The following is a 17,293-nucleotide window of genomic DNA, read 5'->3' on the forward strand; positions in this document are numbered from 1 at the left end:
CCCTGCTCCAGCGTGTCCCTGATCTGCCGCCCTGTGTGCAGACCCGCCTGCTGTGTGCCCAGCTCCTCCTGCTGTGCCTCCTCCTGCCAGCCCAGCTGCTGCAAGCCCTGTTCCAGCATGTCCCTGCTCTGCCGCCCTGCCTGCTCCAGCCAGGCCTGCTGTGGCCTCTCCTCAGGCCAGAAGTCCAGCTGCTGATGGGACTGTATCTGGTTCCAGCTGGCTCAGGTCCCTCCTTGTGGCCCCTCCCAGCTTTCTCAGCCTGATCCTTACCTGGGATAGCCAATCCCCCAGGATGAAGCCCCCAACCTGTCCTTTGTAAGTTGACCTTCCCAGGAGACCTGCTGATCCTCCTGTGTCACTGCCCTCCCTCCCAGTCCCTCTGCTCTGGTTACCTGCCCCTGACATCAGCTTGTCTGCAGCCCATGGCTTCAATAAACTTTTCTACCCACTTGGATCTGCTCTTTTTCTCTGGAACATGCGGTTCGAGTAAATATCCACCTTCGTAGCCAGGAATGTTTTTAGGAGGGACAGTAGCCACCTCCCCTGGGGGTCACCAGTTGGTTGAATGAAGAATGTCCCAAATAGGCACATTTATTTGAAGACGTGATCTCTGGTGCATGGTTCTGTTTGGGGAGTTGCGAAACGTCTGAGATTTCCTTGAGGATGCAAGTCATGGGGGCAGGTTTTGTGGGCTGATAGCCTCGCCCACTGTGAATCCATGCTCTCTGTTTTCTGCTCTTGGTTAGAGATGTGCTCTCTGGCATCCTGTTCCACTCACCTGCTGCCGTTTATCTCCCACCTTTACGGACTCTCCCTCTGGAACTCTAAGCTAAAATGAACTCTTTCCTTCATAAGTCATGGTGCTTAGTCATAGCTACAAAATAATGAATATAAAATGGGCAGGCTGACACTTGACAGCTCAAGCCGGCATGAGCCTGGTGCGTGCGTTGGGGGCATTAGGGTGCTCCGTCCCTATACCTCCCCATTGTCACCGTCCCTAGCTCCCTCTTGGCCTTCCGTGACTCCCGATCCCCTGGACATCGTTGGGAGGGTTTTGTTCTCTGTCACCTGTCAGCTCCCAAGCTCCACATCATTTCCTGGAAGTTTCCAGGAAACAGACTTCCCACTGTGAGAGCCACAGAAGCAGAGCCCCTGATCCCAAAGGAACCCGAGCAAGTGTCCCATACTGTGACCAAGGCATACTGTGCGTTGAGCCAACTCTGAAGTTCACACAGGCTTTCACCCTCTTTAGTGGAACTGGCACGCAGGTTCACATGGGCAGAGCCTTGCTAAGGAAGATAGTAAGTGTACACACATTGGCATGCACACACTCAGCTGTTGGCAGAGCTAACTTACCGGTTAGCTGGTCAGACTGCCTGTGTTTGGCTAAGGACGGTTTGGTGAGATGTGTGGACAGAAATAGCCCGTAGCACTCTGCTTCGCTGACTGTAAAAAACTCACATATCACAGAACTCTCTATGATCTTTGTGAGCGCATCCCGGCTGTGCTGAGTTCATTCACATACTACCTAGCAAATCTCAGCTATCCTGTGAACTCCTGGCTTCTTGCTCTACACCCCTCCCCACCCCTACCCCAAATCCCTGGCACCCTTGTTGTTGTGGCCACATGAATCTGAGCCTTTGGGGAGCTAAGCAGATTGGTGCAGCACCTGTCCTTCTGGCCTGGTTTGTTTTCCTCAGTGTGAGGTCCTCCCAGCTCCTTCATGATGGAGCAGACCAGGACCTATTTCTCTCGACAGGCTGAAAACATTCTGTTGTGCACATGGGCTAGGCTGTTTGTCCTGAGCTGGCTGGAGGGCTGGGGTGGGGAGCCACACTGAATTCCCACCCAGAAAGTGCTGCTGGGTAGGGTGCCATCAGCTCCTCCCACTCCTTGACTAGCCCCACCTCCTCCTCTCAGTCCCACCCTCTTGCTATCCCCACCCTCTCTCCCCACCCCCTCCCAGGCCCTGCTCTCCTCTCCCCCTCCATTCCCGACTGTTTCACCCTGTTGGCCTTGCCCATCCTTCTTGGTCCTTCCCTCCTCCCTTTCCTTCAGCTCTGCCCCACCTCTGGCCCTGGTCTCCACAGAAGAATGAATACCTGCTCTCCCTGCTGGCGGAGGAGAGGGACACACTGCTGCTCGGCCTGAGGTACTCACCCACACAGCTGCACTTCCTATTTCTCACCGAGGACTTGGCTGGTGCCTGGCAGACCCGTGTGTCCTTCCGGAGCCCCGGCCTCGTGGACAGCCAGTGGCACACGCTGATCTTGGCTGTGTCCCAAGGATCCTTTTCCCTCACCATGGACTGTGGCTTCCCGATGGACATGTAGGTACCAGGATGTTCATGCCAGAGATTAACCATGCTGTGTGTCATCTGAACAACCCATTGCAGTGACTGTTCTGCCACTGAGCCATGGGGGGGGGGGCTCCTAGGCAAGTTCACCCCTGCCCCTGCCCTGCCAGATCCTTTACTTGGGGCAGGCTATGGAGGATGACTTAGGTGCATTATGGAATACCTTAGGGCCTTATGGAAGACAGGCTTCCATTATGAGGCCAGGGGTCATAGAGCAGCTACACAGCTCTGTGAAATGGAGGTGCCCAATCAGGGGCTAGAAATCGCCTACTTGGAGCAACTGTGGCCAAGGAAGATCTGAGGGCCTTGGGTTGAGAATGCAAGCCTGCTCCAAGGCTGCAGACTGGGCTCAGGAGCCAGGATGCCTAGCCACAGAGAGGAGGTGGGCTGTGGGTGGAGGATTGGCTACCTGGTACCCCTGGCCTGGAGCTTGGTGCACTGTAGCAGATGGTTAAGGCTGGAGGAAGCAGGAGCTATGTCACCTCATGCAGTGGTTCCAGCCACATGTCCCTCCCTTGGCCTGCTATCTCTCATGTCTTCCTCAGTGAGTTCAACCTTCGTAGCAATCACAACCAGCACATTCCAGAGGCTCCCGGGTCTCTAGCAAGGTGCCTCCCTCCTACCTGTAGCCATCATCTCCCAGGCTGTATAAAAGCACACAATGGTTATATGGGTCAAGGTCCTGATATAGAGGAAGGTCCCGGAGGTTCACCGAGGTAGCGAAAAGGTCTCATATGTATCCTCGCTATGCATTCCTTTAAGGGCCTCAGTCCTGGGTGCCCCAACTCATCTCCCCTAGGGGCTATGAATGTGCCTTTAATTGCCAACTGGGTCTTAAACCAAGTCAAGATTATGTCAGCTGAGTGAGACAGTTTCTGATGAGGTGGCAGAGACCACAGAGGCAAGGGAAAGGCTGCAAGCATGTTCAGATGCAATGGGAAGGGAGATGGAGGTAGAGAGATGCAGCCACAGCTGGGAAACCTGGGGCCACTAGAGCCAGAAGGGCAAGGTGTCCTCCTTTGTCTCAGAGAGGGCACTGCTCTGCAGGCCTAGGACCTCTAATTGCTGTGAAGCCTGTCATTACAGCTGCCCTAGGATGCTCGCCTGTGTCTCATGTGAGACCCAACCCCTGTCTTTATAAGCAAATGGGGTGTATGCCCTTCCTTTTCTATGGTACTAGTACTGTCCGCTCATGTTTCAGAATGGCTGACGTTCCCTTCCCACCCACCCTATCAGTAAGAGGAGCCCGGTTCTTCATTGGCAGCCGGAAGAGAACCAAAGGCCTATTCACAGTGAGTGTGGAGGACCTGCCAGCAGCAGCCCTCCCCAAGGGCTCTGGGGACAGCCTGTCACATGCTTCAGATGGTAGATTGCCATCAATGCTAAATGAGAACCAGGAACACAAAGGGGTTGCGGAGTCTACCCCAGGACCCTCACACTGGCTCTTCCTATTTTCTCACACACTCTTCCCTGAGACTCTTGGATCCCTGCTCACAAGTCCTCCTACCATGGAAGCCTGACACCAAAATGCTCATAAACTGATGCTTGAACCCAGTCTTTCTGGCCTTGATGTATGTCAGCACCCCCATCCATCCATCCATCCATCCATCCATCCATCCATCCATCCATCCATCCACTGATCCACCCACACATCCATCCACTCACTCATCCTCTTCTGTTCACCTACCCATCTACCCCCACACCCATCCACCTGTCTTTCCGTTCACCCACACATCCATCACCTGTGCTGGACTCTCTGCTGGGATGGTATCTAGAGTCCACTCCACAACCAGGAGCTACCGTTCTCTGTGGTGTCCTCGGCATCTGCAACCATGCCTGGTACATAGTGATCATTCTGTGGAAATGTGCTTGTGTTATGATTGAATGGAAGAAAAGATAGGTGGATAGTTGTATGCATGGATTGGTGGGTGGTGGTGGATAGATGGATGCATGTATGCATGCATGCATGGGTAAATAGTGATAGGTGGATAGATGCATGCATGGGTTGATGCCTGGGTGGCTATATATATATACGTATATATACATATATATGTGTATATGTATATTTGAATGAGTGGGTAGATGGTGAGTGGATAAGTGGATAGATAGAGGGATGAATATGAAGGTGAATTTATTGGTTATTAATGAATAGACATGGGTGACTGGGCAGAAGGATGACTGCTAAATGGGTGGGCGGGTAGGTGGATGGATGGATGGGTGGATGGATGGATGGATGGATGGATGGATGGATGGATGGGTGGGTGATGGGTGGATGGATGGATGGATGGGTGATGGGTGGGTGGATGATGGATGGATGGGTGGATGGATGGATGGGTGGATGATGGATGGATGGGTGATGGGTGGATGGATGGATGAATAAATGGGTGGAGCGATGGGTGGGTGGATGGATGGATGGATGGATGGATGGATGGATGGATGGAGGAATGGATGGATGGATGGATGGATGGATGGATGGAGGAATGGATGGATGGATGGATGGATGGATGATGGATGGATGGATAGAGGGAGGGAGGGATGGATGGATGATGGATGGATGAATAAATGGGTGGAGCGATGGGTGGGTGGATGGATGGATGGATGGAGGAATGGATGGATGGATGGGTGGAGGAATGGATGGATGGATGATGGATGGAGGAATGGATGGATGGAGGGATGGATGGATGGATGGATGATGGATGGATGGATGGAGGGATGGATGGATGGATGGATGGATGGATGATGGATGGATGAATAAATGGGTGGAGCGATGGGTGGGTGGGTGGAGGGATGGATGGATGGATGATGAATGAATGAATCGGTGGTGGGTAGATATTTAAGGAAGGAATGGAAAAGTAGTTGGGTGAGATGGAAAAGGAACGTGGCCTAGTCACTCTAGTTCCATGTGGACAGTCCCTTCTTTACTAAGAACAATAAACAATTGCCTGCCATCACTCCTGATCCACATGCAGACCTATTCCCACACTGCAGGTTAGAACCACTGGGCCATGTGGGCCAAGGTCCCCAACAGCCGCAGATATCAGTGGAACCTCACTTTCTCCTTTCGCAGGGCCTGATAAGGCAACTGGTTCTGCTGCCTGGCTCAGATGCCACCCCAAGGCTATGTCCCAGCAGGAACGCCAGGCTGGCTGAGCTGTCCATCCCCCGGGTGCTGAAGAGGCTCACAGAGAAGCCTGATGCTAACGATGTGCTGAAATATCCCTATGGTTAGTAGGCGGGGCTTGTTTCCCACCCTGGCTCCATCTGAGAGCACAGGCTCCTTTCTCAGCCTCTCCAGTGTGCATCTCTCAGTGACAGAAGGGCAGGTGTCACAGTGGCCAGGAGGATACACAGGGCCATCAGAAAGGCCAGAACCACTAACCTGTCCCTCCCTTGAAGGACTCTGATTGGACAGCCTACAGGAAGACCATCACCTTTCTTGGTCCCCTGGGCAGGTAGTAGATACGGTTTCATCAGGAAGGTTCCGTGGCCAGCAACTGCCCTTATATTCCAGCTACTCTGTCCAGCTTATCCTAACTTCAGCCCAACCCACACTAAGACCTAACTCCATTTCCCATCAGCCCTTCCAGACCATGGCATCTTCTAGATGTGCTTCCTCTGGTTCCTATCTGCCCTGTCCTAGTGTTGGGTTGCAGTGCTGAGTCATTTATTAAAATCCTACCCCTTCTGTACAGAATCTGAGAGTCCCTCCCCAACTACCCGTATACCCCTGCTCCGTGGAAAGAAGATGAGGTGAAGGACAGTCGGGCCAAAGCTTATGGGTCTCATATAATAAATAAAGGAAGTTCCCATCTGAATGTGCCAGAAATTTAGGTTTTACTGTATGACACCTCTGCCTGATGCTGATGGATATCCCCATAAAGCCAGGAGGCCAGACATGAGACCAATGCTGGTACCAATAGTGGTGAGACCAAAACACAGACCCAAGAACATCACCCATAGTTTAGCTCCTCCTGCTGAGAAGAGGCAGGCTCTCAGGGAAGAGCAGTGTGTGGCTATTGAGGTGGTCCATTGTGTGACAGCAAAGGGACAGAGAGACATTCCCTCCAGGTAGAAGGTAGGTGTGGTCAGCCAGCCACACACAGGAAACATTATGGCTGGAGTTCTAGGGCTTCCTACCCTACCTCCAGTGGCCTGTGCTGCCTGGGGCTCCCTTCAGCCATGTAAAAAGGTAAAGATAGGATCACCGGGCTTAGACCCCTTGCCAAAGTCCTTATCTCAGGAATCCTGATATGCAAAACACTTTTGTCTGATATTCCCCACAGAAGCTGACATGAAAGTAACCCTGGGATCCCGGCCGCCATGCACCAAGGCAGAGGGTGTCCAGTTCTGGTTTGATGCCGCCCAAAAGGGGCTCTACCTGTGTGCCGACAGCCAGTGGGTCTCCGTGTTGACAGGTGAGGCTGGACTCAGAATTCACATCCTAAGCACATAGAACAGCTGGCTGTGTCCCCATTAGGAAAAGGATATCGTGAAAGGCTTCATGCCCCATTCACCTGTAAGGGCCACTTCAGAGTGGAAAGCTCCTCAGTGATAAATTCAGAAGCAGGTGGCCGCCAGAACAGCCCAGGCAAGCCAGGCTGTCTTCCTCCCTAGAATAGGTGTGCCCATCCCCCAGAACTGTCCTCAGGACTCCAGAAAGAGTGGCAAGTCTGTGTATTCAACCTAGAGCTAGGTATATCCAGGGTGTGCCATGAGGATCATATGGCTCGCTTCTCTCAGTAACTCTTCCCTGCTAGCCAATGGCAGAAAGAGTGTACAGTACAGACACTCAGGCCTCCCTTTTGTCCTGTTTGAGTCTGGGGCCATACAGACCTCAAAGCCCCTAGTGGACAGGAGCATCCTCCCTTTGACGGTACTTTCCCAAGAGAATAAAATGGAGCACCAGGGGAAATTCTCCTTCATAAATTCTAGAGCCCTAGCACCACCAGCCTAAGAGCCAAGTCATGGCAGGGTCCCAAATATCACTCCCAGAGAACCCCCAGCTCCATTCCTATGCACACTGACTAGGTCCCCATCCTCCCATTCCAAGCCAAGACCAAGCTGGACTACGTGGAGGAACACCAGAGTCTGCACACCAACTCAGAGACCTTGGGCATCGAGGTATTCAACATCCCCGGCGTGGGACTCTTTGCAGCCACAGCCAATAGGAAGGCTAGATCCGCCATCTATAAGTGGACAGATGGGAAATTTGTCTCCTATCAGAACATCGCCACACACCAGGCACAGTCATGGCGACATTTCACCATTGGGAAAAAGGCAAGTCTGTACAGGTGATGTCCCCTTCCTCATTGACGGGTGCAGGTCAGAGCATCTCTCAGGGTTCCAAACCGTTGCTGAGGTGGGATGAGGCTTGAAGTCACAAGCTTTAGGCTATAGAAGTGTACTTAGAAGGAGCCTGCTCAGCTTCCCACAAGACAGAGGTGTTACCAGTTGACAGTCTGCCTAGTCCACGGCACCAAGGCACCATGGCAGGAGAAGTGAATGCTCTCTTCCCAATTCCTGCAGCTGCATGGCAGGACGTTGTCGTGGAGACAGCATGGTGTGGCTATCTGCAAGGGCTCTGGCCCAGCAGAGGGCTCAGGCCAGACACTGGGGATAATAGGTAAAGCCTGCTGCCTCCCGATTGGGACACACTGTGTCCAGGTTCAGAATGGCTGATGTGTTATCAGTTGGTTTCTTTTCCTAGTGACATCTGAAAAGGGGTGGGGTGGATATTTTAGTATTCAAGAAATATTGGAAAACAGAAAACCGAGGGAAGAAAACATTTTGTCCCTGAGGGAATGCATGCTCTCATTTGCATATGGTCAATGCACACACATCGAACGTAACTGAAACCCATGCTTTCTGTCCCTGGGAGAGCCACACAACCATGCAACATAGGGCCTGGCGTGTCCGGTTACCAGCACTTTGGTGTTTATTCGGTCTGTCCCATACCCTTCCCTGTGCGTGTGGGAGAGATGCTGAGGACCAGAATCCTGCAGACTGGGCTCCTGGTCTGGTGCCGACACAAGGTAACACTTCTCTTCCAGATCTTCCTGGCTGTGGCCAACTTTGGGCCAAACGAAAGGGGTCAAGAGTTCTCGGTCATCTACAAGTGGAGCCCCAGAAAGTTGAAGTTCACCCTCTACCAGAGGATTGCCACCCACAGTGCCCGGGACTGGGAGGCCTTTATAGTGGATGGAGAGCACTTCCTGGTGGTAGCCAACCACAGAGAAGGTAGGGTGCATATGACCTTTGACCTGGAAGGAAACCATTCTCCATAGTTTGTACGCAAGGGTGAATTTTCATCTCATTAAAAAATAGTAAATTGGGAGTGTGAGGGGGCAGGGGGAAGGGTGGAAGGGGAAAGGGGAGGAAGGAAGGGGAATAAGGGAAAATGTATAACTTGATTAAAAACAAAAAATTAAAAAAATATATATTAAGTTAGGGCTGGGAAATGGCTCTCTCAGTAAAGTGCTTGTCTTCAAAGCATGAGAGTCTGAGTATGACACCCAGGATGTAATAAAAATAGCTAAACCTGCCTTTATAATCCCAGCACTAGGGGCAGAGGATCCCACGGCAGCCAGCATAACCTGACTGGCGATTCCCAGGCCACTTAGAGACATTATCTCAAAAAGACAAGATGGACAATGTCCCTGAGAAATGACACTGGAGACTGGCCTCTAGCCTCCACATGGGAGTGACACACATACATATGCATTCACACACACACCCCACACACATATGTGTGCACCCACACACAAACACTAAGTCATGCATGGCCCATTGCCTGCAACTTACCCCTGAAACGTGTGTTCAGGGGTAGTCCACCTAAATCCCAACACGCTGTGGTTCACCTAGGTTAGGAGGGCAGGGAAGCCACGTGGTTCCTGACCACAAGAGAAGCCACCGAGTCCCAGTGTAGACTTTATCCAGCAACTTCCCTCCTAATTTTGAGGAATCAGCACAGCTAGCAGGTGGCATGGTGACCATAAGCCAAGGCTGTAGAAACAGCATTAATGTCATGGGTGTGTGGTACAGAGGGAGCCAGTTTGGAAGCCACCCCCACCACTGCTTCCCTGAGAGCAAGCTCAGCATCCTGGCCACCCCCACCACTGCTTCCCTGAGAGCAAGCTCAGCATCCTGGCACAGACTCCATAATGTCAGAGAGGATGGCGGGTGGCACTTCCCGGAAGGGCCAGGAAACCTGGCTTTTGCCATGATAGTGGCCAAGTCTTCTCGATCCTGGAACTCCAAGGATGGACTGGGTCAGGGCGTGGCTGTAGGGTTACTCTGAGTCATCTCTCGGGAGACTTCACAGTCCAGGATCCACCCAAGTGTGAAGCATACCAGGCAGCCTGGGGATGAAGTACCAGCCTTTGCACTCAGGATCTAGGGAAGCCCAAGACCCCTTACAACAGAGTACCCCTCAGGGTGAGTGCCCCAGCAGGCACTGGAGGGGGAGACAGGGACGGAAGACCTTCTAGAAAGGACCATGAGAGAGGAGCCTCTGGACTTCCTCTAGGGAGCACCATGAAGAGAGGATCACAGGGGAGGGCCTCCAGGGAATACCACAGAAGATGCATCCAAGGAGTATCATGGGAAAGGGCCTCCAGAGAGCACCACAGGGGGGCCTCCAGAGAGCACCACCAGGGAGGGCCTCTAGGGAGCACCACAGGGGAGGGCCTCTAGAGAGCACCACGGGGGGCCTCCAGGGAGCACCACGGGGAGGGGACGGCCTCCAGAGAGCATCACCAGGGAGGGCTTCTGGAGAGCAGTATCCATGGAAGACTTCCAGGAACACCATGAGGAAGACAGTTCAGACAAAGAGAGGGTTGTGAGAAAGCCCGGCCTCTTAAGACAGGAGAAGGCCAAGGCAGGAGGTGAGGACGGCTTAAATGGTGGAAGGCCACTGCTGGCCTGCAGGCCATTTGGACCCACCCGCGGGCTTTTTCTTCTGGGAACAGCGGGCATGCAAGCCCCTTGGCTGGGCAGCAGAGGTCGCCTGAGGGGTGGGGTAAAGCAGCTGTAAATTCTAGGGAGCAGCCCCTCTCCCCCAGCACTGATCTTGCTTCCAGGTGACAACCACAACATTGACAGCGTGATCTACAGGTGGAACCCCAGCAGCCAGCTCTTTGAAGCCAATCAGTCTATCGCCACATCCGGTGCTTACGACTGGGAGTTCTTCACCGTGGGGCCCTACTCCTTCCTGCTGGTGGCCAACACCTTTAATGGCACCTCCACCCAGGTGCACTCCCACCTGTACATCTGGCTCGTGGGTGCCTTCCAGCTTTTCCAGTCATTCCTGGTGAGAAGCCTGAGTTCTCTGGTAGATGCCCAATCTGCAGCGGGGCCCCCGAGAGTCAGGGCTCTGTGAACGACAGCTTAGTGTGGCCCTGACACTGTGTCCAAGTGCCTGTCCCTTCTGCATGCTACATCTTCCTGGGTGGTTTGGGTCCTCCAGTGCTCCTGAGGAAACCCTGGGTGTGGGTTGAGTTTGGGTTGTTGAGGAGGGTACCCTGAGTGCCCATCGCAGATCTCTCCAGAGCCCACAATTCCCCTGCTCTGATCAGTCAGTGTCTGTGGGTCTCCAGGTCTCCAGGTCTGGTGTAGCAAGGTAGCTGGCTGTAACCAGGGCAGAAGGGTTTGGGAGGGGCCAGACATAGTATTGATTCTCCTTTGACTTTAAAGCCCCTTGGCTGGTCCCACCACCCCTGCTGGCAAGATTTCTGAGTACTTAGTTTTGTGTCACCTACCGTTTCCTGTCACAGTCTGTTCGTGTGAGCTGCACTGCATAGCCATAGCTTTGCCAAGAATAGCAGAGCTTCCAGCAGTGACCTTAGTGGAGGGCAAAGGCACAACCGGAGGGAGGCCAGCAGCCGCTCTGCAGTTAGCACAGGGTCAAAGCAAACCCCTGAGCCCAGGGCAGCCCAGGCTGTGTGCTGTAGAGGAGAGCCCCAGGAGTGATTCTGCTGAAGGAGGGGAGGGAGGGGCACAGCTGGAAGAGAACAGCCGAGGGCACAGAGGCAGAAGCAGCTTGAAACCACCAGGGTATCATGGGGGAAGACACCAATAGAGTGGCTCAGCCCTGCCCGAGCTGCAGGCGGTGCTTACCAGCAGTTTCCCCCCACGTCTTCCTGACTCCTCAGAACCCACAGAAGTCCACTTTCATGCTTTGCCAATAGTCTCTCTTCTTTTGCTTAAATCCTTTCAGCCCTGGAGATGTCTTAATACGTTTACCGTTTGCATTCTGCGATGTCACGAACGTCAGCTTTGAAGCTAACTAAGCTGCAGGCTCTGAATGTAGCTGCAAGCTGTAGGGACACACCCACCTCTTCAGGGCATGCCTTTCTGGAAGGGTCTGTAGTGCAGGGACTCCCATCCATAGGGCAGGCACTCCCAGGGTACCATGGGTAAGTCCTGTGGTTCAAAGGACGGCTTCAGGCATAAGTGATCTTAGTTAGAGCCCAGGGCTGGGTGAACAGAGACTGGCTGCCGGAGTGGGGGTGCAGAGAGGTGGGGCAGGGGATGCTTTAAGGGTGTATTCCTTAGCCACACCTTCTGGTCTCTCAAGCCTCACATCAGAAATTCCAGAGCCTTCCCCTTAGAGCAGAGGCACAGGCTCCCATGATTGGGCCTTTGGTCCATTTGCTATTGCTTCAGCAGAATACCTGAGCTGGGGTAATTTATAAACAAAGTTTGTTTGGCTCTGGTCTGGAGATGGGGCACTCAAGAGCATGGGCATGCCTCTGCCCTGCTTTTGGTGAGAGCAAAATGCTGCCTCCACTCAAAGCAGAAAGTCAGAAAGTGTGTGTGTGTGGGGGGGGGGGTTTGCAGGTCACAAGGGACGCAGCAGGAGGGCCACCACAATGCCTACCATCATGCTCTCATGACCTCTAACCTGTCTTCAACAGCAAGGACACTCACCTTGCTCATGGCCCAGACAGGCCAGACAGACCTTGTCTTCCCAGGTTCGAAGCCTCCATGTGAGTTTGTGGGGACAGCCATATTCAAGCCATAGCAGCCATGAGTCAATAGCTTACTAGTTCAGCAGGAGTGGCCTAGCAGGGGATGCTGACAGACACCCACGAAACTGGGTGACATATTCTCCTAGTGGGAGTTGAAGCAGACACCAGAAGAGGGTACACAGGCTGAGTCTTGGGTTCCCTGGGGCTAGAGAAGGGCAGAGGTTAAGCATGGAAGAAACCTTGAGTTCAGGACTGGTGAGGGGCAAAGCCAGAGATACTGTTCGGGGAGCCATTGGAGTGGAGATGGGGTGTGGCATGAAGCCTGGGCTAGTGGGAAACAAGAACAGCAAGGCCCACAGAGACACGGGAGACAGAAATGACAATCGGCCTCCCATCTTCTGCCTGGGCATCAGAAAGGGCAGGAGAGACCCCACACAAACACACTTACACATGTGTGTCCACATGCATACATGCTCACACAGGCTCACTTTAACACTGTTGAGGCCCCCTGTGCCCGTGTTGTCTCCTCTTCACACTTCCTTCTCCATGAAGTGGACCCCCTACCCACCGTACCCAAGAGCTTGCAGCCACCAATACTGCCATTTATGCACCAAGGACAAGGGGGAGACCCTCCCTGTCTCCAAATATTCACTCTGGGCCTCGGAGCACCAACAGGTGACAGTGTCAGGCAAATTCTTAGCATCTCCAGACCTTTGCCCCAGCTCACCAATCCCAGAAGACAACAAGGCCAGGACCTTAGCTTTCTGTGTGCTTGCCTGGAGGGTTCTAAAGTAGGCCTTGCCATCAAAGTGTGCTCTGGGGATTAGCCTAGGGTACATCCCAGTAGGAGAGTAGCATACACAGGCCCTGGGTTCAACATCCAGCTCTGAAAACCAAACCAAACCAAACCAAACCAAACCAAACAAACAAACAACACACTACCACCAGCAGGTGGAAAGCAGACGGGCCAGTCACACAAGCCTCAGAGCTGGCATGACCACGCAGGTGGGATTTTGCTTCTAAGTTTGCTAAAAACTTTGGCCTAGCAACCTCCATGTTCTATGGTTTGGGAACTGTCAGTAAGGTATGTGAGACCAGGGCAAGAACAGCAGCAGCTACCTGGTCAGCAGGAGCAGATAATGACATCATCAGACACGTTGTCAGTGGGATGCTCTGTGGATCCTGAAGGGCAGACCATGGCTCCCAGATACTTGCATGTGCGAGTGAATGTGTTTGTGCATGAACGCATGCCCAATCATGGACACCTCGAGGCCTGGCCCCAAGCGTGCCTCCCTGCCTTGGTTTCTTTGTCTGTGAGGTAAGTCTGGTGTGAAAGCATCCCTCAAGGGTAAGCGGTACCTGGGCGGCCCTAGGAAGAGGCTGCTCTGGGCTTTGTAAACACCTCCATATGCCTGTGACTTCTGCATTCACTGAGACTGAAACTGGCTATGGCCCTTGCAGATTGGGAAGTCCCTGGAGTTGGGGGATAGCTCTGTGGTCAGACAAGAGCCCAGAAGTGGGGGGCCACTAGGAGTTGGCCAGGGAATGTGTTGTGCCCAGGGATCTCAGGAGTACATCTTCCTGTAGCCTCAAGTGCCCACCTGAACTGACTGCCCACAGCGAGGGGTCTGATTGACTGCCTTCCCCAAGCAGCTAGGGAAGCCCGGGCCATGCATCGGCCTTCCCTCCTCTCCTGGCACTCCTAGACCACAGAAGCACGCTCATTCTTTCCCCATCAAAGCCAGTCCCAGAGTCTCTATTGTTCAGCACTAATCCACTGATGGCTGACTGCCTGCCCACCCTAATGGGAGCTGTGGGATGCCAGGTGCTCCTGGCAGCAGCTCCTGGAAGTGCCATTATCCTGCCAAGGTACGAGCGGCACACACCCAATGTCTGGACAGCAGGCAGCTCTCTGGGGGAATTCCTCTGGCAGAAAGAGAGAGGGAAAGTCTCTGATCACCTGGGTTCCAGTGCTAGATGGGCTTTGGTAACATGGTCTGATATTGGGGTTCTTCATTCCCTGACATTCTGGGAATACAGAAGCAATCTAAGCTACAGGGCCTGATGTAGCCTGTAGCTGCTCTCTCACCTCTGAGAGGGAGGAGCTTGCAGAGGCGGCAATGTGGGCATCCCGGGGAGGGGATTCTGGCAGTGAGGCCTGGGAATCCATGTAGCCAGCTGTGAGGCAGCCATCTGACCAGCTAAGGGGTCAGAGCTTGAGTCAGAGCTTGAGTTAGCAGGGCCCCTGCAGGTCTCCAGTCCATGGCTGACATTACCCAGGAACAATGGAGAACATAAATTTCAGATAAAAAAAATAACATTTTTTATAGAATTATGCCCCAACTATTACATGGAATATATGGAGAAGGGAATATCATTCCTCAAGTACCTGAAATTTGGGGGGGGGGCAGTACTCACATTTGCTAAGTCAGCACCCTGGTCCTGATTGGGCTCAGAGAGGATAGGGTCTCGAGCTGCCTCTGAGCCCCAGCTGCCAGGGCACACAGCAGACCTTGTGTCTTTCATGCCTAAGGGACACAGCAGGTTCTCCAAGGGGTGACTGGAGCCTTGCCCCAGCACCTGCTCAGCAGGGTGAGCCTCACATACCCCCTGATGCCAGGCTCACCTCCCACACACCTTCCTGGCTGTTATGGATTTCGAGGCTTCTGATGTCACCTTCTTCATGCTCAAAAGTTTTCTCTATCCCCCCCCCACCCCTCCTGAGCATCTTCCTTCTTCCCCATGCCCCCCCCACATGCCCTGTGGGTATCCTGCTATTTTTGCCACTCCGAAACCCTTTCCGGCCTTCTCACTCACAGACCCCCCTCTGCTGCCCCTATACATCTGCCATTCTTCTGTACTCCCAAAGTCCTGGGCAGCCCCTTACGGTTCTAATGTGTGGTTACTCCCCTGCTCTGGGCTCCTGAGGGGCAAGGAGGACACTTGACTGCTCACCAAGGCTCAGTCAGGGGGAGGTTGACACCTCTTACCCAGTCCCAGGAGAGCTTGCTCTGGGTCTCCAGCCACCCTGGGTGGCACAGGACAGCCACTACCAGGCTCCCTCTGCAAATCCCCTCTGGCCCCATCAGTACAGGCGAGAAGAAAGCAAGCAGCTCAAATCTGAAAGGAGGCCCTGACGATCTGAGGAAGACGTGTACTATATGGGCATGTATGTGCATGCCTGCAGGCACCTGCCTGTACACATATGTGCACATGTTCAGACACATGCTGGCAGGCGAGTGTCCACCTGAAAGAGATATGTATACACAGGAATACACATATGTGTTCATGCATATGTGCACATATATCATCTTATAGACATGTTTCTGTGTATGCGCACAAACACGTTCCTGTGCATACACATGTACACATATGCTGTGCGCATGATAGTGTGCCAGTATGCCTGTGAATGTGTGTGTCTGCATGTATGTAAACAGGCGTGTGGCCGACAGTGATGATTTTCTCAGCACTTCCTTGCAAGAAGCAATGCCATGACAACCAGGGGATATACCTGTGCCATGTTGTGTTTGGGTGGGGGTCTGGAGGTCCTGCAGGCCCCAGTGTCTCTGTGTAGGGTGGCCCTGGACTAATGCCAGCTTCTAGACAGTCCAAGTGAGGAGAAGGGATGCTGATCTAGAAGGCCCCTGGCCCCACCCAGGACTTTGTGGCCGCAGGACTCCTGGATCCCTTGTCCTCCACAGTCTTATTCCTCAGACGACTCTCACTTCCTTCCTCTTAAGCTTCCTCAAGCTCGTTTTGGATGAAACCATGGGGCAGCCTCCTCAGGATTTCTAGTCCGTTCTTGCCCACGACCTGGCTGGGCTCAGTGGATATTGGCGCCCTCTGCTGCCCGTGGAAGAGAATACTGTTTAGTTCCGCTTAGAGCTGTTTTTTTTTTTTTTATTTTTGTTTTGTTTTGCTTTGTTTTTTCTCTAAGCCTCCAGCAGGGCTAGCCAGCCAGGCCATGGACAGCAAGAAAACAGGGCACCTGGTAGTGTGCAGACAAGTAATTAACTGACCTCCATCGAGGGAAGGTAGTGAAGACGGTTTAGTGGGTAAAATGTTCACCTGCCATTCAGCCCCTAGAACTCCCATTAAAGGTGTGCAATGGCGTGTCCTTGTAATCTAAGTTGTGGAGAGGCAGAGACCAATAGCTGAATCAATGATTCCCCAGGTCCCACACCGAGACCCTCTTTCAAAAAAGGAAAAAATAAGCAAATGGTAATAATTTGGGTAATAATATCCGAGTTGACCTTTGACTTCCATATACATATGCACACATGTGTATGTCACTTGCACATATGAACACACACACCTGGAAGTTTCAGAGCCATTTCCCACACCAGCTGTTCCTCAGGCAGGAGGTTCCTGGGCATTAGCTAAAACCAGGAAGATGCCACTGGACAGTCTGAAGCATAAACCGTAGCATGGCTCACTCTGTCCCAGCTAGGACAACCTGGGAGAGCCCCAGGATAGCCTGCCTGTGTCTTCAGAGAAGTAGCCCACTGGGGGGCTTGGGCTCCTCCTGGATGTGTGACTTGAACATCCTGCCCTGGGCTCCAGTCTCCATCAGTGAGGATCCCAACAGAATCTCGCCCAATGGGTTATCTCAAGACAGCAGAATGAGTGGCATCATTGAACTAACAGTCCAGCAGGTGTCAGCCATGTGTCCCCATGGGGCACGCGTTATTGGCTAGTAGACATGGTGATGGCATGTAGCCACTGTATATGCTGTTTCCTCCCTCTGAGGGGAGTTAAGATTATAATGGTTATCTGTTGGTCCCGCTGGCCTCTGGAAGTTTGGTTCTAGCCTTTGTTTTGCTGGATCAAAGTTCTGTTTTAGTTCCAGGCAGTTTCCCTTAGTTCTGCGCCCCTAGCCCTTCTCACTCACAGACAGCCTTTCTGTTGCTGCCCTGAGACCCCACAGTGGCAGCCAGAACCCTCTAATGGAGTGGGGCTCCTGGCCCTA

At 53.0% G+C, this 17,293-nt stretch overlaps 2 protein-coding genes across 2 annotated transcripts in view; both read left to right on the top strand.

The window, feature by feature from the left end:
* Nucleotides 1-195, top strand: part of LOC101997000 (keratin-associated protein 10-3-like) — an 832-nt gene extending 637 nt beyond the window's left edge. Inside the window, exon 2 of the mRNA XM_005360252.1 lies at nt 1-195. This exon is cut by the window's left edge and continues 6 nt beyond it. Coding sequence (XP_005360309.1) covers nt 1-195 — 195 coding nt within the window.
* Tspear (thrombospondin type laminin G domain and EAR repeats) overlaps nt 1-17,293 on the top strand; it is a 155,505-nt gene that overhangs the window by 132,296 nt on the left and 5,916 nt on the right. The window contains exons 3-9 of the mRNA XM_005360259.2: nt 2,091-2,329; nt 3,558-3,648; nt 5,424-5,580; nt 6,640-6,771; nt 7,407-7,633; nt 8,407-8,593; nt 10,435-10,664. Coding sequence (XP_005360316.1) covers nt 2,091-2,329; nt 3,558-3,648; nt 5,424-5,580; nt 6,640-6,771; nt 7,407-7,633; nt 8,407-8,593; nt 10,435-10,664 — 1,263 coding nt within the window. The remainder of the gene's footprint in view (nt 1-2,090; nt 2,330-3,557; nt 3,649-5,423; nt 5,581-6,639; nt 6,772-7,406; nt 7,634-8,406; nt 8,594-10,434; nt 10,665-17,293) is intronic.

This window comes from Microtus ochrogaster, linkage group LG2 (assembly GCF_000317375.1).
Source record: "Microtus ochrogaster isolate Prairie Vole_2 linkage group LG2, MicOch1.0, whole genome shotgun sequence".
Lineage (NCBI taxonomy): Eukaryota > Metazoa > Chordata > Mammalia > Rodentia > Cricetidae > Microtus > Microtus ochrogaster.